Source organism: Anneissia japonica, unplaced genomic scaffold, assembly GCF_011630105.1.
Source record: "Anneissia japonica isolate Jap-2015-1 unplaced genomic scaffold, ASM1163010v1 scaffold26_len2425191_cov177, whole genome shotgun sequence".
Taxonomy (NCBI): domain Eukaryota; kingdom Metazoa; phylum Echinodermata; class Crinoidea; order Comatulida; family Comatulidae; genus Anneissia; species Anneissia japonica.
The window spans coordinates 1,901,504-1,926,875 of record NW_022685220.1 but is presented as its reverse complement, the minus strand read 5'-3'; the positions used below and the strand labels follow the sequence as shown (position 1 = coordinate 1,926,875).

The 25,372-nt window shown below is 34.1% G+C and overlaps 1 protein-coding gene across 1 annotated transcript; it reads right to left on the bottom strand.

Moving 5' to 3' along the window:
* Positions 1-832: 832 nt before the first annotated feature.
* LOC117109207 (peroxisomal carnitine O-octanoyltransferase-like) lies at positions 833-24,109 on the bottom strand. Its single transcript, XM_033251467.1, has 16 exons — positions 23,959-24,109; positions 22,346-22,507; positions 20,839-20,963; positions 20,031-20,212; positions 18,948-19,081; positions 17,003-17,114; positions 14,599-14,686; positions 13,935-14,048; positions 11,251-11,355; positions 10,010-10,093; positions 9,523-9,633; positions 7,433-7,563; positions 5,900-6,023; positions 5,203-5,375; positions 3,208-3,327; positions 833-2,586 (listed from the first exon to the last, which is right to left on the bottom strand). The coding sequence occupies exons 2-16, from the start codon at positions 22,485-22,487 to the stop codon at positions 2,460-2,462; spliced, it is 1,872 nt and encodes a 623-aa protein (XP_033107358.1). The 5' UTR covers positions 22,488-22,507; positions 23,959-24,109; the 3' UTR covers positions 833-2,459.
* Between the last annotated feature and the right edge of the window lie 1,263 nt (positions 24,110-25,372).

The window sequence follows — 25,372 nt, the reverse complement described above, 5'->3', positions numbered from 1 at the left end:
GTTAAATACTGTAATAGTTTTTAATTTATTGACTGGTCGTACAAGCATGGCAGTTAGCTTCACTATGTTCCTCAGCCTTACCTTTAATCTTATACATAAGGTTACATTATAGTAAGGAAAATTATCCCTAATAAAGCCTTTTGTTGTGGGGCTATATTAAACTAGATACAATGATTTTTTAGAAATGGGGCTTAGGCCATCAAACATGCTGTAAACAGGGCCAATATAAAACTGATAATAGCTTAAAACAGAGTACAGTACAGTATTAGGAAAATGGTACTGTTTAGGTATAACTTTTGTGTGTTCTGTAGGCATTAAGAAAGAATCTGATGGGTTGAATTTTTTGCAGCTGAGTTAGAATAAGTACATAAAACCTTGGACATCACCAATAGATAATGTGAACTCTGAATTTTATTAAAATTCTATGCTGTCCATTTTGCTTGTGTCCACACAGGAGTAAAACTGGGGACATAGGTAGGTTCTTTATTGAATGTACTGTATATGTGTATGACATTGCCTAAAAATGATCAGAGTGCAGGACGTTGTACTCTCAGTTACTATGACAATAATAGGTATTGTTGTATCGTCATAATTTTTACTCCTGCAACAGTATTGTTAAACAAATGATTTATTTATTATACAGTTTTAAGTTCTGCTTTTATTTCAGAACATTGTTTTTGTGTATTATTTTATAAATTATTTCTGGCTTTAAAATTCCAATTCGTAAGCAGCAAGCTTTTATTTGATAAATATAAATATGAACACTAATATGAATTCTGTTTTATTTTCATTGAGTCTAACTTACCTAACAAATGACATTCTCAATTGAATATTTTTTTTATAATGTCACTTATCTTTATTGGCACATTACATACACATCTTTTTTTTAAACAGTAAAACCCGTGTCATCCATTATTTATATAAGCCACTCATAACATCACGACCGCCAATAAAATTCTATTGAGTGCATCAACATTGCACTTTCAATCTTATGCTTGGCACAGCAGACGATATCCTATAAGCAGATTAGCCTTAAAGCACTTAGTTTAGCAGTTTTCTGTGCAAACATTAGTGCACAAAGGAACCAAATTTAATTGCTGTCCCATACATTATTTCTATTTTTTGGATTCGTCTCCAAATTTACTTATTGGTGCTGCTCTGACAGTTTAAAAGGAACCATTAGCACCTGAGAACCGTTGAATACAACTATAATAATTGCTTATTAAATTAATGGTATTCATTCAAACTTTTAACATTGATTACATTTTGCATTGTTCAAATAGTATATATTTAAAATTATTAACACTAATCTAGCACAAGTTAACAGTATTAAAATTGTTTTCATTACTATCAAAAATTAATTCTGAGGGCAAACCGTTTTTTACAACATATACATTTTACTAAGCCTGTAACTAGGGGTTTCTATGGTTTGTTTGGTTGAATGCTCTTTTCAAGGGAACCTGCATACGATAAACCAAACCAACCTGTTTGCATCAAAACCATCACAAAGATGATGGAAATTCACCAATTAGACGCAAGTGAGGGAGAGTTCTTGCATTGATCTAAACAGGACACCAGACGACCTCTGGCTCATGTTGGAATGGGCGTGAATAATCCACAGCCAGTGTTGAATTATTGTACAAGCAAAAAACTACTAGTGCTGTACTATGATCATCATGACACATACTAGAGTTAAACATTCCTAAGTCGAATAATTTCGAAGTCGAATAATTTCTAAGTCGATCTTATTTTACATGCCAAATTGTGTTTTCCATTAATTAACAATCTGTAAGTCAAATTTTATCTTTAAAAAGTCGAATAATAATTCTATGATTTTGGATTTGACTTAGGTAAGTTCAACTGTAATTGCTTAGGGTAAACTCCACATCATACCAAAGAGTAGAAAAGTAGAAGAGAGCCAACTGCGCTCTGTAAAAACGTCACTCTCTAGTTACGATGGAAGTCGCCATCGTCGATATGTTAGTGCGCCTGCTATGTGTGAGTTCGCATAAACTGCGCCCTCTGCAATACTGTGAAGATTAAGAAAAATAAGGAAATCAACCGGCCACTATGTATGTAACCATCTAAGAAAACCGAAATACCAATAAACCATGCGCGGTACATTACTGGGGAATCCATTTGTAGCAGGCGTCATAAACTGGCTGCATATGGCGTATCGCGTAGTTGGCTCTATTGTTCTACTTATACTCTTTGATCATGCTAAGTTGGATACAACAGGTTGGATATTATAACCTGAAGGGGAAAATTTTCGAGCACATGTGGCAAATTATTTAATCTACAAGACAAATCCACACTCTTAAGATGAATACGCTACTTTATGGGATGAACCATCCAGCACATGAGTCAAAAATCATCTACACTATGGGATGAATTATCCACATTATAGGACAAATATTCTACTGGATTAATTGTCCGTCATTCATCCTTAACAATAATATCTAGAGCTTGCTGACTGCTGGGACTATTAGACCTTTGATTTGAACTAAGGCTTTGTTGAGGGCACTGAAGAACTGTGAGCAGCTTGTGTCTTCACAGGATGTAAAACAAGTGACAAGAAACTGCAAGCTGAGACAGAAAACAATAACCAGTTAACAAGACCATGGCTCCAGGACAAGAGAAAATAATACTGCAAATAGCAAAGTATGATCCCAATGTAATTTGTAAGAGCACCAAGGAGGAGGTGGCAGGGGGAGGGGGGTATGCCACTTCATTATGAATTAGTCATTGACTAAATTGTGCTTCTTATACTCTAGTATGTTTTCAAGTAATATAATGATAACTTTAGGATCTAAAGTGCCACTTTGAGGAACTTGCCCATGAATATAACATTGCAAATAGTAAAAAAATATGAATCCATTATAATTTATAAGAGCACCAGAGTGAGGAAAACAGGGGTCTGCCAGTTCATAATGAATTAGCCATTGAGATCAATTATATTTTAAAGTGTGCTCTTTTTACAACCTTTTTTACAAAGTCATATGACAATAACGTAGGGCTCTAAAGTGCCGTCCATCCATATGCATAGTTCATAAACAATATTACTGTTAAAACCAATAATATTAAGTATTTTTAAATGCATTATATTTTGTTATTGTTTTTAAAATAATGAAATGCTTCTCCGGGAAGCACAATATATGCTCCGTTTAAAATAGCAGTTTTAATTTCTGTTAGTAATATGTAACTTACTGGTCATCTGCAATCTTGTAGAAGATGCCATAGCCATCATAGGTCATAGCTGCCACCCCTCCATGCACAGTGGTATAGCCTATTAGACTAGTGGACAACACAAAGTTCCCACCACCGCCGCTGAAACATCAATTTTATAATGTTATTAATGCTTTTACTATTTGTAGCCAGGCACATATCACACCATAAAAGAAAACATTTGCAGAGGAATACAGGGCTGAAAATTAACCTCTAAACCATAGTGGCCAGCAGGGCCAGTAAGGAAAAAATTATACTGGCCCTTCCAAAGTTATACTGGTCCTATATTTTTTTTTACGGTCCGAAATATAATTTTACGAAAAAAACAAAATCAATAAAACCAACAAGATGACATCGGTGTAATAATTGATTTAGGCAATTGAATCTGTCTTTAGCCAAAATCATTAGTCCGAGAAAAAATCCATTGTATTAGTTCACGATCGACACAAGAGTTTTTATGGCCCAAAAATGTGATTTTAGACCACATAGAGTTTGGCAATCAAAATAACGTTATTTGATAGGCAAATTAATATTTTTAGCACACCAACAAGGTACAGTAATTCAAAAGTTTTCTAAATATAACACAAAAGTTGAAAAAATTACAAAGGGCTAGGCATAAAGTACTGTCCTTTTAGTTTAGAAAGATATCGGGGGGGGGGGGGGAAGGAGATCGTGAAGCAAGGAAAATAGCCTACTTTTTGGAGTTAGTGGAACAATAGTGTCTCCAGAAAACCTGTATTTTATGCATTTTCAGCATAATTATGTATCATGACATAAAGTCAGCTGCCTTTAGGTACACTTTGTCGCCAGTTTGCGCCCAAAGGGTACACTACCAGCTAGCTGGCTGTCGTAAATATAGTACCTTCATGTTATCGTCATACATGAGGTGATTCACCTTCATGTAGTCGTCGTCATACACCCACTGCCCTGCATCCACCACATTAAAATAACGAATAACCAAATGCGAAGCACACAATGACGTTTGCAGCTAGACTACCAATACAACACAAATAAACTTTGCATAGCTATGGATTGGCGAAAAATGGAGCTCAAACGAAAAAAAACAATGTATTTTAGTTGGTTATTTTTTCCCCAATCCAAAATAGTAAGGGTCACAGACGGGGTGATACCCAAGACATTTGTTATCGCCCAACACCAAAAAAGGTTGCCACTGGTGACCGGACGACCGCTAATTTCTAGCCCTGGGAATAAAAAAATATACAATACAGAATATTTAAAGGAAGGATTGCAAAAAAAAACCAAAAAAACATTTCTATAGACAAGTTTGAAGTAGCAGTTTACTTGTCATAAGCCCTGGGTAGTTCCTATGGAGACGCTCTTGGTATAAGGTTGCTTCAAAGGTACAGCAGACGATTTACATCTATGAAGTCTCAGTAGTTACGTTACTACCTCTGCGTATACAAGGAATGTAAGTAATACATGCTCAGATTACCCCCGTGTAGACGCACTTACTTCAGAGCTCGCAAGTAAATACGACCTCTAATATGATGCCAAATTTTAAAAAAAATAATTACCTACAAATAACATTTCCTGTGATGTGTTAACCATATGTAGACACAATTTTTTCATAATTGAAGAATTTGTGTGCAAAATAAACATTCAAAGACAATGAAAGTGGCAAATTACTTCCGGTGAATTGTCATAGTTACTTCTAAGCTTTGAACTAGCTTTTGAAGTAAAAAGAACATTATGCCCTGGGTATGCATCGTGTGGACACTCGGATGTAACACATAATGTTACATCTGTTGTAAATTTACTTCAGATGGTAAGCCATCTGAACAACTAATGTTCTTTGCACAGTCCCTTAAAGTTACAGTTTGTAAATAAATGAAATCTTTTTGATTTGTCACATCAAATTAGGAACTTATTCTGAAATGGGTAATTTCAATTTTGACTTTTTTCTGCATTTTACTCAAGATATTTATCTTTCCAACAAATTAGTTAAATATACTTTACCTTTTGGTGTATGCTTCATGTAAGAAAATGTCAGGGGTTGGTAAGCCCATTTCTTCAGCAATGCAAATAAGTCCAAATATATGGCGATCACAACCATGGGCATCCATGGCTTCATTCATCAATGTGTTGTGTTTATTGTACGCCACTTGAAATAATGTCTGCCGTTCTCCAATCTATTATCAATCATATTTAATGTTTTATAAACAAAATGTATGCATTAATAAGTTTGTTTTTTTTTATATTTTGGCCACTTTGGTATGCTTTGCCAAAATAAAAAAAAAACTTATTATTATAGAACTGCTGCAGGACCCCTTTCCTTAATATCTGGGTCATTTATACAGTTCAATTCAACAATTTTCAAGCATCTTCCGAACTATGGAATTGTATTGCAGTCGAAAAGTGAAGGGGACCAACCTCCCTTAAAAATGTGGAAGGGACGTGTCCTCCCCACCCCCATAATCTGCAGCCATGACCCCAACCCATACCCAGCAGCAGGTGTACTTTGCAGCCCCTCCTAAAGAAAAAATGTGTAGCCAAGCTAGAAGGAATGGAGCTTAGTATGGTGGTAAGGAGCTCTTAATCACAAACTCTCACAACTAAAACAATTCCACTCCCTAGGCCTTAGAAAATGAATTCTTCCAATTGCCAATGAGCAGAAAGAGGTAATATCCACCTGATATCTACTGTCAGTACTTACTGAGATTTTTGGATCCACCATTGCTTTACACCATTCAACAGCTTCTGGTGTTGTTGACCTTACAGTTTCAGTCCTACCATTATAGTACTGCCTGGTGGTCGCAGTCTCATAGCATGGTGCTGGTCTGTGAACGAATAATTAATTAATGTTTTATGAAGGAAGCACAAAATATGTTACTAAATATCCTTATATACTGTCATTGTAAAGGTCTCTGTACACTTTGATTAAAAACCAAGTACATTAACCTCTAAGCTACACAACTCTACTCAATAAATTTAAACAAATGACTTGAAATATTTTGCAGATGTAGCTTCAACTATAATATCTAGGTTTTATCTATTTATTGAACCTTTGGGTGTTGTTTTGTGTCTACAGCCTGTAGAAACTTAGTTAATGTCTCACTTATAAGTTGTGAGAGTAAATTTGGCCATAGAGATCAAAGTTCAAAAATAGGAATTATGGAATACCATTGCATCATAATAAGCTACGCTCTTTTACTTGTACAGTTATCCATGCCAATTGCCAACACAGAATCCGTGGATGGATGGGTTGTTTATCAAAGCTTACGCCTGTATTCTTAAAACGAACTTTAGTCAAACTTCGAACTAGAACTTCATTTAGTCTTAACTTCAACTTCAATTTGTATTCACAAATCAAGTCCTAGTTTTAGTTCAGCTGAAGACGGCTGGCAAGCAACAACTATCAAACTAACCAATGAAAAGAGCTAATTTAATAGCAGACGAAATTGTAGAGATCCAGTAACGTGGATGAATAATAATCTGCCATCTGTCTTTCAAAAACATATTTCCTCATAATTCATAATAGACCATTATTCATCTAATATTTTATAATAATAACTATATTAGTCGTTGACATCTAAAGATATAGATATGAACTGTCATTGAAGATTTGCTTTCTTTGGAGAACTATTATAGTTTGAGCGAGGGTGGCGCCATCTTTGTCGTTGTTACGGTGCGAAGCTACGTGACCTAGAGGATTTCTTGCAAATCAGGAAATGCTGCATGTGGCTAGCAAAACATTTTAATTTCGCCCTTTGGAAGCTAAACATAATGTCCCTTTTCTTGAACACACTGGAAATACATCAGACCTATTTATACAATTGTTTATATTCACTTCACTTAATATCGTAAGTTACAAAGAGCATGTTTTTAGTGGTGTAAATATTTCAAGTCGGCGATTTAGCCTGACCCATGCTGACTAAAAAAATCGGACTAAGGTGGTATAATTTTAGTCAATGTTCGTGTGATTTAGTCGTAGTGCTAGTCAAAGTTCGTTTTAAGAATATGAAATGACGTAATTTTTAGCTCGAACTACGACTAAAGTTCGTTTTTAGAATACCAGGGTTAATGTGTGCTTATGCTTAATAATACTGACCAAGAGTTTCTATCAGAAATTTTACAATAATCGAGTATCCACATAAAAAGTACCCAAAAAACAGTAGAGCAGTAGACATTTTTAACCACTGGATATAAACTAATGCATATAAGTTTGATAAATTAAATGATCACTAACTTGGAATACATTAAGTAGTAGGCAAGCTGGATGGCCAGTTGGCAGCAAGTATCCGGGTGAAGGTTCTTCTGCTTCAGCCATTTTTTTCCATAAAGTATGAAGCTACTGCACAACAACTCAACTTTTTTTGCCTGTGAGTAAAATTAATATATTTTGCACTTAGGGGTCATTCATTATTTTCACGATAATATATAATATATAAAATATATCCCGACAGGTAACACTATCCTTAAATTGAAATAATCATTACAAACAATAATTACTCTGCTACCAGCAGCTTGTAAAATATCAGAACTAAAGAATAACTGATTGCTTAGTTTGGTTACCATGACAACAGACCGACACACGGTGCCACGAATAATTTGCCAATCAAAAAACATGAGCTCAATCCTGACCCAATAACCACATAGCCAAACTAGTGGTAGGTTCCATTTTTGACATAGCAAACTTGCATATAGGTCTATCATGTTAATAATAATTCATTAAAAAATAAAAACAATAATTAATAAACATTTCATGTTGTTTAAATTTATCACCACATAGACATCAGAGGAATTAGAAAACAAGTTTAAGAATTGACGAGCAAGAAGTAAAGAACATGTTTAACCTTTCACCTAGATTAGTGGTGCGTGATTTGTTGTTTTTTTTTGGATGAGGGCCAACTTCACACTGCCTCTAGATCTTAGGCTTGAATCTTGCTGGTGTTGTATTTAGTAATAGATAACACGTAAAATTTATGCCATCATGCGTATCCATGGAATACAAATAATAAATTGTGTGTTAAAATGTTAAATTGAATAAGTGATGTAGGCCCATTGAATTTAAAATGTAGGAATTTGACCTAGTGAAGTAGACTGTAGAAGAAGGGAGAAGAAATAAGGTAGGCTTAGCACAGTGAAACACATGGTCCCAATGCAGCTACCCTACTGTCAGTGTCAGGCTTTATGGTTTTGTCGGCTGCTGGCTTACAGTTTATTCAAATTTACGGAGCTAGAGTGCATTTCCCTTGTAATTGAAATTGTTTTATAAGTACACAATGCTTATCAACTCATTGTTAATTAGGGATGTAAGATGACGCTGTGTATAAACAGTTTATAAACTGAACATTTACCAGTGAATTTATAACGGTAAACTTTGGCTTTCTAGGGAAATGCCTAGGCACAAAAACGTAGGCCAACTTTTCCAAATCGTCATTTTTGTACTTTTTTAAAAGCGTACACATGCCTTCAACCCCCTCCCCCCAGCGTACGTTTTGTACGTTCGTGAAAATGATGAAAATAATGGATGACCCCTTACTATTCACATAATTGAGTATAATACTACACCGGCCAAACTGCATAATGCGCGAGTCTCACGCATGAGCATTCACTTTTTATGTTTCATGCATACTATCCCATGCATCATAAAAATGTTTGTAAAACATATGATGTATAGGCCAATTATACCCTAAAACTAAAAAAAATTAAGAGAATTCGTAATCAAAATGCGAATACCGTTCATATAAACTTTTTTAACAAAGCTATACTACCGCAAACTATAATCAACAGTAGTTACACTACAACTTTTTTTTAAATAGCATAAAAACGCTCAACATAAACAAATATTTAACACACAAAGCGTATGCTAGGCCTAACTAGGCTTTAAAGTTGAAGCAGCCTTCGGAATTGTCTGAAAATAGTAATCTGTGATACATAGTTTATGTAATACTTCCATCATATGGAGAACATTTATCGAAAAGAAGAACTGTTAGAAAATAGCGCCATAGAAAATTCTGAGTGTTTGTTTATGTCGATGGAGCTTCAATATGGGCATGCGCAGTTAAAACTACTAAGTGGCTTATGAAGGGATCCAAGCAATAACAGCAGTAAAATACAAATTTGTTTTACTATTAGCCTACAAGAGCATACAACAAGATACAATTTTCAGGCAGGAATCAAATTCGAAAATAAATAATCATATGTATTTAGTTTTTTGGATATTTGAAAATATAAAATATAAATTAAATTTCTGTAATAAATTAATAATTTAAACCCTATTGTAATAAATTAAATCATAATGAAAGAAAAAAAACAAGTACTGTATATACATACATTGATGAAGTAGGTGTTTTCTGCTTCCTCAATGGCCTTTGCAATGATGTCATCAGTTATAAATACCAACTCCCTTGGCATTAGTGTATTTGGATCTACAGCTGCAACCCCCTTTAAGACGAAAAAAAACAAAAAAAAAAACAACTTGAGTTGAGTTGTTTTGTGTTTGTCAGATGTGGCCAGGTTCAGAGACCCTAACTTGTGCTGCTGATATGATGTGAAATGGTTCACGATATACTTTAGCTTTAGATGCAAAGACATGGCATGTAGTTGTGAAACACTGGCAGTCGTACTATCATGACTGTGGAAACATACACTGAACACACACGTTATCAGCACATTGCATAAGTACCAATCTGAGTTAATTTACTATTAAACAAATAGTATATTAAACAAGTCTATTTGGAAAATGAATTAGGTAGCAAATCCATGCAAATACTGTATAAACATAATTTAAAATTTGAAACACAAAACTTGAATGGTGTACCTGCCAATCTCCTGCAGTACTTAGAAGTTGTTGGTGTATGTAAGAACTCAACCGAACCATCACCATGCCATCATATGCCGCATGCTACAAAAACAAAACTAATTTGTAACAGTAATACTAATAATGGTAGAGTCTTATATTGCGCAAAGCCCTCTATGCACTTCACATTGTCATTACCCCGGTCACTGGATTAAACCCCTATGGAACCATAGAGCTATTAAACAACTAGAGTGCTGACAAGATGGCGCAGCAATGCAGAGTTATGTATGTGTACCATCCAAGATGGCCGTCGTAGTAAAGCGCCACCTTCAGGCTTAGTGTACATATTATTACATATTAATAAGCCCTCTGACTGACTATTATTTCATTAATGATAATGAGTAATGGTAATAACAAATGATTAAACTATTGTAGCCAAAACGAGGCCAAGTAGAGCATCTTATTCAAAAATAAAGTACCAAGGAATGAAAATTAAAATCGTGTACATTACACTGCAACGCTCGAGTTTCAAACATATGGGTAGCTAGCTGTACTGAACTTTCTGAGTAAATTGGGGGCACAATTGCAAACGATGGTGCTTAGCGAAATTTGATTGGCTAAATCTATAGCAGCCATCTTGGATGGTACACACACAGTTCTGCGTATTTCGAACATCGAATACATTGCGGTTAGCGCTCTAGTATTCTTATTATATCTCTATGTATGGAACACAAACTCAAGCTCCCTGGGGGAGTATTCCATAACGTTGCAGCAGCTACATTAGCACATTTCGGCATTTAACACTACCAGGTACCCACTTACACTCCAGGGTGGAAAAAAAGCAATGCAGTTAAAGTGCCTTGCCCAAGGGCACATGTAAAATGAACAGCGAGGGATTCAAACCCTGACCTCGAGGTTGGGAAAACCAAACCATTCCTGCTGTGCCAAACCACCATATTTTTTAATAGTATATATTTGAATTATTATAAATATAATACAATTTTTATCTTTTTTCTTAAGCCTTTTTGTTTACTTTTTTATATTTTTTAAATAACTGATATTACTTTAATATAATTCTAATTGAAATTTATGTAAATAAATTAATTAAATATTATTTTGTAATGTAATACATTTTTCTTAAAATCTTTATGGGAATTTTGCAACAATATCTATTTTTGTTTTTCCTTGTATTGTATTCTTTTGAATGTGTATTTTAATTTCTTTTTCAGTAAAACATGGATTAATATCAGAGTCTTACTTACATCACAGTTACAAGAAATCACACCATTTTCAAACACAATTAAAGAAAACGCCTTGTCAGACCACCTGTTCCAAGGCTGGGGTCCACTGAACGCAGCTTCATACGTCTAAAAAAAATTATTCAAAATAAATTATTTTCCAATTGACAAAGAATTGTACAGTTAGAAATAAAAATAATACAAACAAAGGTCTTCTCAAGGATCAAACATGTACTGTATAAAACTCTTCGTCTTCATAGAAACAAAAACCGAAAGGTCCACTGATTAATCTCAGATAAGAAAGTATAATACATACTCCAAGTATTGAAATACACGCCATCGTGTTGGGATTCAATATTTCGACATTAATTATGTCATCATCAGGATCCTGATGATGACATAATTAATGTCGAAATATTGAATCCCAACACGATGGCATGTATTTCAATAGTTGGAGTATGTATTATACTTTCTTATCATAGAAACAAGCTACATAACTTTATTAAACAATTTTTCACAAAAATCAATATGACCTCATGCGCTCCAGCGAGAAAGCAAATATCCCAGAGAAACTAACCCATCTATTGCAGAATTATGATATTTGCAAGTTTTACTATTGTATTATTTATTGTCTCCCTGAAGTTATTTGGTGATGGTATCACTGCATACCAAACCCAGATTAGATGTCCTAAAAAGCTTACTTGGGACCCTTATGCCTTGCATTGTACAACATTTGAGACTATTAAACCTGACTTTCTTTTCACTGTAACCATGAAAATGTTTAAGAACATAAAGAATATATACTGTAGATCCCTGCTTCCCAAACTTTTTTCTCTGGGACCCAATTTGTGATTTTCCAGACAAGCCGCGACCCATTTAACGTTCAATGTGATTGTAAATTGCACATTGACTTTTATAAGATCTCAAAAATGTGATGCTTTATGTAATTTAAGATGTTAGTATTACAACGTTTTTTGTTTACTAATGATCGTCTTTTTGAGAAAACAGTGGTGGATACAGGAATTCGTAATAGAGGGGTGCAGAAAGAGGGATTTTCACAAATAGTGGGTACATCCATTGGCCCCACCATGTTGGGGGCTGAGGTAAGAAATGTTATGATTATTGGGGGGGGGGAGGGGTGGGAAGAGGAAGAGCCGGAAAATGAGACAACTTTTAATATTTGAAAGGAAAATTTAATCGATCTTTTTGCAGAAGGTATTTTCCACCTTTGAATTATATATTTAATGAATGTGGTTACCAATGGCATATCCAGGATTTAAAGAAGGGGCTGCTGAATGGAATAAGAGACCATGTCAGCACCACCTTGGTTGGCGGTGACATGCGAAAATTTCAGTATTTTGTACCTCTGGATGCCCGGAAATGGGACTTAAATACTTACAATTCCTACTTTATCAACCTGAGCCCCGCCATGGTTGGGGCTTAGGTCAGGAAATTTCAAGATGCAGGAAATTGGCACTTTAATACAAAAATCTACGAAAATTATTATATACACCTGAGCCACATCCTGGTTGAAGCTAAGGTGAGGAAAGTTATGGAATTGGCGGCTTCTAGACACCGGAAACAGCACTTTAATACTTAAATTTATGTCAGTTCTTTTATAACATTTAAAAAGGGGCACTTTTTTCAACCTCTCATGGAGGGTGCTCAGTCACCCCGAGCACCCCTCCTACATACGCCACTGACTACTCTATAATCTTATCAACCAAAATGCATCACAGGGGCTTTCTGGTATATTATATTCTGGTGTATTGGAATTTATTTTTATAATGTTATTTTTATATTACCTGACAGTAATTTTCTGGTTTAAATTTATTTCTATAAATTGTTTTTAAACAGTTGAAAGCTAGACTTACACAATTATGTTGTGGTAAATGGCAACAGACATATAGATTTCAGAATATTAATTGTGGGTACATAATAAATATTGTTCTAATGAGGATTTACCTAAAAATATTTTTTTCACATCGTCAAACCTGTTAAACTTCACATCAACTGTCAAAATGAGCAGATAAATGAATTGTTGTTTGGAAACCTGCTCGCGACCCAACGCAAAAATTTGGCGACCCATTTTTGGGTGGTGAACCATAGTTGGGAAGCGTGGCTGAAAAATTTTCATTTTTGTAAATCTATAATGGAAACACAGTACTTACTCAGAATGTTTTAAACAGTACCAGAGATCTTTATCAACTAATAGCTAGGTCCGGAGGATGCGTACGACGTCAACAGTGACGTCATGACCAAGCTACAATACACCTAGCCATCATTTGATAAAAGTCTCTGATAGGGATCAAAACGTTCTGAGTAATTTGTCATCTATACAATTCTGAATCTAAATGAAATTTTTCCAAGATAAAGAATTTACAGGAAAAAAACCCAATACACTTTCCACCAGAGCATTTTCTATGCAGTGACATACCTACGGGGTGTGCAGGTAAAGGAGCACTCCCCCTAAAAATACTTGCACCTCCCCCAGTTCTCCACCCCCACCCAATTAAAATGTTTGAAGAAAAAATATCATGCTCCAATACTCAAAAATCACCGCAAATCACTCTACTTTGCGAGCTAGCACCCCGTTACTTCACCATCGAGCCTCCCCACTTCACCTATGTACCCCCATCTCCATTTCAAGATACTTAGGTACTCCATTGTTTCTATGAAAGACTGTTTGATGATACTGTATTACAAACCTGAGACATGTTTTGAGGACTGCCATTATCCAGTACCAACACCAAGATACTTGAAAGAATGTCCTCAACATGCTGCTCATTTGCATGATCTAGCGCAACCAAATGCTGATATGACTAAAAAGGACACGTAAAACTTATTGGAAAGAAACACAACAAAATAAAACCAGCATAGTGAAGTGACAATTCTCATTGCAAGTTTTTAAAGCACAGATCCATTTATGACAAATACAAAAATCTGTAATATCCAGTGCATCTGGGAAAGTTCAGTCCTTTCAAATGGTGTTGAGGAGTAGAATATTTCATTTATTCATTATGTACATTGTCATTTAGGTAATTTTCCAACATAATAATTTTTATTAACTGTGGAAATGTACAATGTATATTGTCATTTGTTCATAAAAAAACATATATAAATTAATTCATAATTAATTACAGTTCATAATACGTACAGCCAACATTTCCATAACTACATTATGAAACTAAACAACTTGCTATCAAAGTGATTAATACAAGAAAAACCAATACAAAACTAATTAGGTCCAGAATTTGCACTCTCATATCAAATTGTACTTCAATGTCAATTGCTCTTGCAAAAAAAATAATAATTGCTAAATATAGTCTTAACAGCTGACTACTATAAAAAAAGAAAAAAAAGAAGAAAAACCTTTGCATATGGTGTTCTATCACCAGCTGTTAATGAACTGATGCCTTGACCTCGTTCTAGACTCTTCTCTTTAATGTAAGTAAGTTGTCTACAATACAGAAGGAAAAAATATTGGATGAATGTGACACAAATATAGAAAATAATCACTAAGGTATTATCAATTAAAATTTTATAGGTTACATTTTATTATATTATTACTGGGATATGTTTAAATTTACCTGAGTTGTATATGGTTTATTTGGTGTGAATAATGAATAAATAATAATAATAATAATAATAATAATAATAATAATAATAATAATAATAATAATAATAATAATAAATAATAAATAAATAATATATAAATAAATAGCAAACCTAACTGGAACAATATCATAGTTCGCTGCACACACAGTAGCTACCACAAATTTATTTTGGATAGAATAAGTTTAATAATTATTTGGGATTATGTGCACCAGGTTTAAAACTAAACTTATGGCAGGTTCCTATACTATGAGTGAATAAATTGGAGCTGTGGTATTAGGCACTTAGAATGCAAGCCTTCCAATCCCAAGGCCTTGGTTCAATCCTGCCAAAAATTTAAACAAATTTTGACAACAAAAAAAAAATGGCATATCTACAGTAGGGAAAAGCAGGGGCTGCGCAACCCCACCCCCACCCAACCATTAAATATGTCAGAAGCCAAAAAAAAAATGCCCCACTCCACCTTTTGCACCCCCATCATCTCCCCTATTTTAAGTCTTCTAGACACGCCACATTTAGAGGACTAAAGATCCCAAAATCATAATTTGTATCAAGCTTGGTGGAAGATAAAAACACTCACCAGGTACAATGCATACCAGTACAAAGATTACTGTACTAATAATGGATTTAAAGGGTAACTAAGATGGTAGCATTGCTTCTCATCTCATATTTTCTTACATTTTCTTAATGATTGAAAAAACAAATCCTGTACAAGTGAGGACTTGTTACTTGTTACTTGTATAGCTCCTTTCTTTTCAGTTATGAAGCGTTGTAAGCGACTCTCCACAATAAGTGAAAAACATCCCCCCGAGTAAAGCTTGCATAGAACCAAACCCAAGCAAAATGTGCTAACTTAACTAATGCAATAAAGCAGTAGAAAAATAAGAAAACAAACAAAACTATAAACAAATACGATCAAGCAAGGAGAGAGGAACTATTGAAAAATGTGTGTTGTTAGATGGCCTTTGAATTGCCAAAGCGAATCACAAGATCTGAGAGAATCAGGCAGAGCATTCTAAAGTTGGGTAGCAATTGAAGGACTGCTGGATTTTAACAAGTGGATCAGAAGTGGTTATGGAGCTGTTGATGACTTACCTATTAATAATAATAATAATAATAATAATAATAATAATAATAATAATAATAAATAATAAATAAATAATATATAAATAAATAGCAAACCTAACTGGAACAATATCATAGTTCGCTGCACACACAGTAGCTACCACAAATTTATTTTGGATAGAATAAGTTTAATAATTATTTGGGATTATGTGCACCAGGTTTAAAACTAAACTTATGGCAGGTTCCTATACTATGAGTGAATAAATTGGAGCTGTGGTATTAGGCACTTAGAATGCAAGCCTTCCAATCCCAAGGCCTTGGTTCAATCCTGCCAAAAATTTAAACAAATTTTGACAACAAAAAAAAAATGGCATATCTACAGTAGGGAAAAGCAGGGGCTGCGCAACCCCACCCCCACCCAACCATTAAATATGTCAGAAGCCAAAAAAAAAATGCCCCACTCCACCTTTTGCACCCCCATCATCTCCCCTATTTTAAGTCTTCTAGACACGCCACATTTAGAGGACTAAAGATCCCAAAATCATAATTTGTATCAAGCTTGGTGGAAGATAAAAACACTCACCAGGTACAATGCATACCAGTACAAAGATTACTGTACTAATAATGGATTTAAAGGGTAACTAAGATGGTAGCATTGCTTCTCATCTCATATTTTCTTACAGTTTCTTAATGATTGAAAAAACAAATCCTGCACAAGTGAGGACTTGTTACTTGTATAGCACCTTTCTTTTCATTTATGAAGCGTTGTAAGCGACTCTCCACAATAAGTGAAAAACATCCCCCCGAATAAAGCTTGCAAAAAACCAAACCCAAGCAAAATGTGCTAACTTAACTAATGCAAAAAAAGCAGTAGAAAAATAAGAAAACAAACAAAACAATAAACAAATATGATCAAGCAAGGAGAGAGGAACTATTGAAAAAGGTGTGTTGTTAGATGGCCTTTCAATTGCCTAAGCAAATCACAAGATCTGAGAGAATCAGTCAGGCAGAGCATTCTAAAGTTGGGTAGCAATTGAAGGACTGCTGGATTTTAAGAAGTGGATCAGAAGTGGTTATGGAGCTGTTGATGACTTACCTATATATTTCATGTGAAGATAACACATTATAGTGTTTATCGAGTGGGTACATCTTGTAGATGTGGCCATTACATGTAACAATCACGTGGGAATGGCACATACCCTCAGTTTCTGAAATGAACAAAATGAACACATTACAATTATTCATTACTACTTTCATAAATCAAATTTTATTTGAATACAAAACTGCTAATTACCATAAAATCTTGAATTGAAGTTAGGGCTTCTTTTTTTTTGCAAACTTTGCATGGGCTTCATGGGCTTTACTTTGCATGGGCATTTCAAGATTGGCTTCATTTCGAGACTACTTTTATAAAAGAAAAAGGGGACTTCTTTTCAAAATGATTGCTGTAAATTTTGTAAACTTGTACTATTAAACAATAAATAAGGTCACTGTAACATCAATCTATATCATGGAGTGTATTTAACTGGAAATTTTTTGATATGTTGTAGATCTGACTTTCTTAAGACAGAAGAAAGTTGTTTGACGAAGAACTGGAGAACGGTGAAGAGATACAGATTTTTGAACATTTAAAAACTGGGGGGGGAAAAGCGCCCACAACGCCCCACCCTGGATACACCACTGATTAAATCACCTACCCACTGTATAAACCAATAATAATAATAATGTAATACAAAGTCATACCATTATAATCTACAATAATAGTTGTCATGTTTTTATTTGTTTATTTATACAATAATGTACCATCTCTCATTTCAGATGCAAAGTGTATACCAGCATAACATGTATCTACATTTATATAGTTATTATACTATTGGCCAACAATAATACTGTAATACAAAGTCATACCATGAATTCCAATCCACACAATAGTGTTGAAGGTCAATACTGATGTGTAAACAATTCAATATAAGATTTGTTCAAGGTTTAATTTGACAACACACAATTTTATATCCCTGTAGTGTTAATCAACCAGTGGCTACTTTCAGAAGCTGTATTCCTTAAAAATCTTGTTTTCATGCCCAATGTTTGAAAAGTAATATCTCAGCTAATATTTATTAAGTTAATTGGGGTGCCAAAATCAGCATCAGTGTCAAAAACATGGAAATTGACTTTAATATAGTCATATTCTCCATGTTATAAGCATTAAAATGATAGGTCATCTGGAATTATTGCCAAAGTTATGAGTCAAAGTATTACAGCTTCATATGCTCATTACTCAGATTAACAATTAGCATCTCGACGAGATTTGATTGACAGATTAACCGAGTAATCAGTGAGCGTCATTTAGTCACATGATCAAAAATTTTTTTCTCTGACATTTTAATTTCCTTAGACAGCTGGTTTAAACGCGAAACATACGTGAGCCTAGCCTAGGCCTAGACGTCTATGCTTGGTTATAGATACCCAGATTTACGCGAGCAGTGTGCATCAGTGACTTGGTCATTGCCGACAACAAGGTTGACTGAATGCAGCTTTTCCCTCTTCCTTTGGGAGCGAAATACAGAGGCTTTTACAAAAATTTCCCCGCCATTCCGTGAAATAGATTAACACTATGAATATATGATTCATTTGCATACCGCCTACCCTGAATTCTCTTTCTTAAAGAAGGTTGATAGCAAAGAAAATCTTCGCCAACTTGGTAAGTCTAGCCTCCATTGTCTAAGGTTTTCGTGACTTTGTGGGCGGGGCTTCGCGTCCTTGTCGACATGTCAATTAGTGACAGTACACTGGTTTGGGATGGCAAGCCTCATTTATCAACATCATTTAAACTGCAAAATAAACATTACTACGTGCAGTACAAAATGACAGTTTGCAATATCACTTTTTTTGTTCTTTGCTGCAAGACTCACTTGCATTGCTACAACTTGCATATTGTCTGCAAGTCAAGGGCTTCAGTTTAAAATGTCTTGTCTAAATTCCACTACTGCAAACCAAATATTATGACTAGCAGTTTGAAATTAATAAAATTACATATTTACCTGTTTTGAAAGACCTTATTATCTTATCACGTTTGATACCTGGAATACGACCACAATTGAATATGCTACGAAGCTGGCTCATGGACTGTTTCATATTCCCTTTAGCATGGCTTACATCAGGGGATATTCTTTCTCTGAAACAAAAATTTTTGTTATCGATAGGATTGAATGTTGGTAATGCAATTGTCATTATTATTAATATAACTATTAACACCAAAGGAAAGAAAAATAGAGAAGGACTTGTTACCTTGTAAGAAAATCTAACATTATGTGAACCACAAATAACAGAATAGAAACCATGGAGCAGGGGTTTAGCCACAAAAACAAAATAGGCCGTCCAAAATGAAAGCCAGTGGGCATGGCACTGAGTAGATGGGTGGGCCATGCCCATCGTTAGGAATCCAGCCGATTATTGGTACGAAAACAACGTACATTCAATCAATAAATGTTGCTTTTATCAAACGTAAATATGTTTTAGCTTAGTTTAATGTAACATTCAATAGAATTGAAGAATATATAAAAAATTTGCTAAAGGTAGACCAGGCCCAATTAGGCTAGGCCTAGCTGATAAGGCCAAGCCGTCACGGTAAAAGTGGCTGTCCTAAATAATTGTAAGCCATCCAAAAGACGGCCGGACGGCTTGCTGGCTAAGCCTATGCCATGCAGACTCAAGACACAAGGGAACCACGAAGTTAAAATGAAACAAAAAAAAAAAAAAAACAATTTTGTATTAGTGGTGTCACGACATTCTGAATACAGTACATAATTAAATATCAAACAATTTCCTATGATTATATATTATACATTTGTAAATTGTATTTTATATTTTAATATATAATCGAAATAAATAATAATTAATTAATTAATTAATTAATGTTAATTATTACTTAACATCTAACCTTCTGATCATATTCCAGTTTAGCTTAGTGGTGTCACGACATTCTGAATACAGTACATAATTAAATATTAAACAATTTCCTATGATTATATATTATACATTTGTAAATTGTATTTTATATTTAATATATAATTGAAATACATATTAATTAATTAATTAATGTTAATTACTACTTAACATCTAACCTTCTGATCATATTCCAGTATAAGAGTCCATGGTAGAGATATATGGCAGCTCTTGACAGCTGAGTTCCAATCTCTGGTGGCCAAATATCCTGTATGGAAGGACCAGGACCAATCATGTTGCCTAAAATAGCTGTAGGAGACCTTACCTCCAGATAGGCCTTCTCGTTCCACCACTCACTAACCTGTAGAAAAACTCAAATATTTTAGTTGTACACGCTTCAAAAACACACTGTTTCCCCGGCCTCTGCCCCACTGTAAATCTACTTAGCCAAAAAAAGAAACAAAAATGCTCAAGTTCATATCTTTGAGCCACTCCAACAAATATTTGCACCCCACAATTTTCTTATGGCAACATCCCTAGATATGCCACTGGTGGAGTTGTATTTAATGTTCAAAAGTAATTCCTATATATTTTCCTGAGATTAAATCCATTAATTGCATAGAAGCTCTGGGATTTGTAATGTAGAAATCTAACATTATTATTATTACTACTGTTACTTTGTGATGGACAGTTGAGCATCTTAGCCAGCACCACAGCTGTACTCATATTTTTGGTATTTGTGGTAAGCCATAGAGCAGTCAATCATTTACATAAGACAATAAAAATCTTAAGACTAAAAAATCTGATCATAGTTATATAAAATTATTATTAATTATTTATTCAACAGAATATTGAAATGCACAAGAAACTTGAAACAAAATTATAAATGTACAGCACTTCTAAATTTTTAACAGTAAGTTCAATGAACTGGTACCTTCATTATTTTTTTATTAGGGTCGATTTTATTACAAACAGTTTAATTCTTACCCAATTTTTGGAATGTTTGGCCTTCTCTGATAGTTTGTTGTGAAGTGTTTTCCCAATTCCTTCCTCAAATATCTTCACTTGCTCTTTATAAGCAACAAATTCTTCAGCTGACACAAAAGGTTTAACTGCAAATATAATTTAACAATCGATAGTATTTAATAAATAAGTTCCTGAAGACTGTAATCAGCATTCCTAAATTTTCGTCGAAGCACTCCATAGTTAGCTAATTATTAAGGTAATGATTCCGTTTCTTATGTCCTTTGTTCATATTTGTTTAAAGTGTTATTTTATTTTTAATAATGGATTATCTTCTAGTATTACTTTAGTTTCTCATGCTAATTAATCAACTGGCTTATGCTGATAATTTTTCTCTGACTAAATCTATTTTTATGTTCACTAACATACACATGTTTAGTTGCATTTTAAAGACAAATCGTTGTGTATCTTCTACTCTATGTTTTAACAATTTTGATTTTATTTATAACGCCACCATTTTAATTGTAGTGTTTCTATGGTTTTTGATACTTCGTAATGCAATATTTTATTTCTCCCTTGGGTGGCTTACGGCTCCGTTCTGCAACATTTTCAATCCACAGCCAAATAAAATGTCAAGCACTCAGACGCGACCCATCTGACCTTAAGACCTAATGTATCACTTGCATTTCATAGTAAAATGATTGAATATTGTTTTATTGATTTTTTTATTAAGTAAATAAATCAGCTCCGTCATTTTATACACGATGAATAGCGAAGACCAAACCATGACAACTTGATTCTTTGTCAACCAATTAAAAGATATCACTTCATTCATAAAAGGTTTTTCAATTCCCCCACAAGCTAAATTTAAATGAATGAAATCAATATAACTTTGAATTACTCATACTGTACAAAAGAACCACATAAGTTATTAAATCTAAGTTAAGTTATTACATTTACTACAAAAATAAATTCTTAAGTTTGCTTCCAGAAATATATGGGTTATTGGAATAATAGTATACACACTAATTGATGAGAAAAATGTTGGTATAATTTTCACCTAAAAGCCAGACACATTGATATAAGAAACTAAACTTCAACTGAAGTACAAATGTTTTAATAGTATATTATTGGAAATGAAACTATTGATAACGCACACATTACAAAAGTACACAGACGCGTATGCCACACTTTTATGTACGTTTCTTTACTGTAATTTTGATTTCCTTTGTATTCGTTCCCATTAAGTAAATTTCCATAATCTGCAGAGATATGTGACCTATCAAAATCTGTTCGACACCAAAACACTGGGTCGCGACACATAGATTGCGGAACAGTGGTTTACAGATATAAATGAAAGTGAAATTATGATAAAAAACAATAAATTTATTATTAAAACCAATTTCACTATGCAAGCTTCAGATAAGTGGAGAAGTTTGCTACAATATAACAAGAATATGTATACTGTATTGTAATTGTCATACAGTAATGTATGTTTGTTTCCGACTCTACTTATTATTATTATAATTACCTGAATCTAGGTACTTGGACAGAGTCTTCTTTAGAGTAGGTAGTGGCAATGAAGGAAGGGATTCATCGTATTGAAATGTGCGTTCAACAGTCTTGTCAAGAGCACGTTGCGACATGTTGTTAGTGCTATTCATCTTCAACATTTAATCTGGTCTGCCTGTAGCTAAAATAAAATAATAATTCAGATAATACAAAGGAATCCATTCATTAGATAAGATTTAGTGAGTTTTCTGATTGTTTTATTTTGTTGCATGTGGTGACGATAACCATGGACAGCTGATATCATCATGGAGACAAATATAAACAGTCAAAAATGCAAAAGAAGGTGCTCACTCATCCATGCCACCTCACCCTCCTCCCCACAGTATTTCCCTCTTTCCCCCACCTTGCCTCCGATCTCTCCCCTGATTCCGGTAGCTTCCCAGAAATATATCTAAATACAGACAGGCCTAACTACTAACCAGAAGGGTGCTGGGGGGGCTATATCCTCCTCGTCAGGGAAGCCTGGGGGAGGGCCCCATCGGAGAGGACTTCCGTAGGGGAACAAAAAAATTTTAAATATATTTTTACATGTCTGTTCGTTTAGCAACCATATTGCCTTCATTCACCTATTTGTGTACTGTTTGTGTTCATCACAATAATAACAAAAACAACAATAATTATAATGATGAAAATAATGATAATAATAATAATACAGTAATAACAATAACAATAATAAAATAACATAAATTCAAGTGCCGTTTTATTTAAGGTATCTGACTACCGTATATATTACTTTTCACATTGAATTAAGCCCATAAAACAACATATATTCTTCACATCTATTGGAACGCATGTCAGCAGAACAGTGTCAAGTGTCAAAACAGCGTGTTTTTTTTAAATATCAGTGCATATTAATTTTATGTATTGAAATAAAAAAAAAAACGTATTGAAATCAGACAAAAAAAAAGAACAATGAGCCTGTGCAAAATTTTACTGGTTCTTATAAAAAAAAAAAAAAAGTGTATTCTTATTCGTAATTCTGTTGTTAATAATTCACAATCACATGGATAATGAAAAACCTGGATTTCGCCATGATGGGAGGATAGTATTGTGATGTAATATGGTGGGTTTTTTAGAAATATAAAATGTAAAATGGATTTGAAAATAAGTTAGTTGGTTACATTGCATACTCTTTGTTTCTCGTTTTAATTTTTTTTTTAATCGGTTTTAGAATTTCGACATTAAAAAACATACATAAAGTCATTACGGTAGTTTGATTGATGCCTAGGCCTATAAAATAATTAGGCTTGTGGCCGAGTTGACTTGTGGCCGAGTTGGCTGTAGCCGAACTTTTTGTGGCCGAGTTGATTTGTGGCCGAGTTGACTTGTGGCCGAGTTGACTTGTGGCCGAGTTGACTTGTGGCCGAGTTGACTGTGGCCAAAGCTAGTCTACTAGGCCTAGGCCTAGGCCTACTAGGGCTTACTAGAGGCCTAGGCCTAGTAACAAGTTTAGGCCTAGGTCCTCCTGTCTGTAGGCTAGCCTGGGCTTGATTGAAAATCAGGATAAAATTCTTATCAACTTCGATGGCATACAATCCTCCACAGAAATATAACATAACTGTATAATATTACCTAAATGATGAACCAAACACATTGGAACGTAGTCGACAGTATGCCTAGTAGTCTTTTTACAGAAAATGCTGACAGACAAGTTGAGTTGTTGTTGCCGTCTACAGGCTCCAGGGACGTTGTTGATGATATGCGAGACTGAAACTACGGAAACACACAGAGGCCACAGTCCATATTTACAATGGCAGGTTAGTTCCGCTACTCGTTAGATAGGCCCTATACTACTAGGAATTTCGCCTAATGCCTGCTTGCAGACGACGTTTGGCCGACAGACAGTTGACCGAAACAACATTCACCGACACCCGGATTCGACGTGAGTGATGTTTTTTCGACATTTTTTGTTTTATGGAAGACAAATAATAATAATAATAATAATAATAATAATAATAATAATAATAATAATAACAATGACAATAACAATAATAATAATAAATTATTATTATTATTATTATTATTATTATTATTATTATTATTATTATTATTATTATTATTATTATTATTAATTACACACAATATAAAGGGGAATTTTTGAAATTGGTACAAATTGAGATAAAATGAAAGACAAAGACACAAGATATACAGGGTGACTTTATTGCAAATTTAAGGAAAAATTGAAATGTACAATATACTTTAAAAGTAATAATATTAAAATTTTTTAAAATACACCAGAATACAATGTATTACAAATATACAGTAAAGTTAAAATATAAAGGTGGGAGGACACATTACAATATCAATTAGTCAGTATCTTTATTAATTCACATATAAAAATTAAAAAATAACAGCACAGGCTGAATTACAATTTGAATGTATGGCAATTTAGGCAAATCAATAAATTAATGGGTATATACAATTCAATAAATGAGGAATTAATTAAGTTAGCTATAAAAAAAAAAAAGCATATAAATTAAGTATACTGTTTATATACAATTAGATACAGAAAATGACAAATTAAAAAATAATAAGAAAGTGTACATAAAAATACTCATTCATTAAAAAATAATAATTATATAACGTTGGGGAGAAAAAGGACAGTTCGTTGGGGAGAAGAAAAAATTAAATGTATTTTCTACATTTTAGTATATTTCTACACATTATATTTCTAAAAAATCTAAAATCGATTAAATAAGCCTTTGAGACCCCTAAATTGTCAAAATTTTCAGGGGCTTCGCCTGTGGACCACTTTTAAACTTTTTAATCGAAGATCGACCACGCCCACTTTGCTTCCATCAGGGAAATTTTACCCCTCATCAGGGGAATCGGCCCCCTATCGGGGACCTCCCCCCCCCCATCGGGCAGGTCCTGGCGCCACCCCTGGTGGAACCCCACTTTTTGGCAGAAAATATATAATATCTATGCAGATTTTTGTATGGTCAGCTCCGTCGCCATCATATTCCTATTCGTCTTACTACTGTGG

What these genes read in the sequence shown, in the direction of transcription:
- LOC117109207 (XM_033251467.1), bottom strand. Translation starts at nt 22,487, where the DNA reads ATGTTGAAGATGAATAGCACTAACAACATGTCGCAACGTGCTCTTGAC. An exon ending in GTCCAAGTACCTAGATTCAG is followed by an intron (nt 20,964 to 22,345) that starts GTAATTATAATA and finishes TTATATTTGCAG; the next exon opens with TTAAACCTTTTGTGTCAGCT. An exon ending in TCTTCACATGAAATATATAG is followed by an intron (nt 14,687 to 17,002) that starts GTAAGTCATCAA and finishes TCTGTATTGTAG; the next exon opens with ACAACTTACTTACATTAAAG.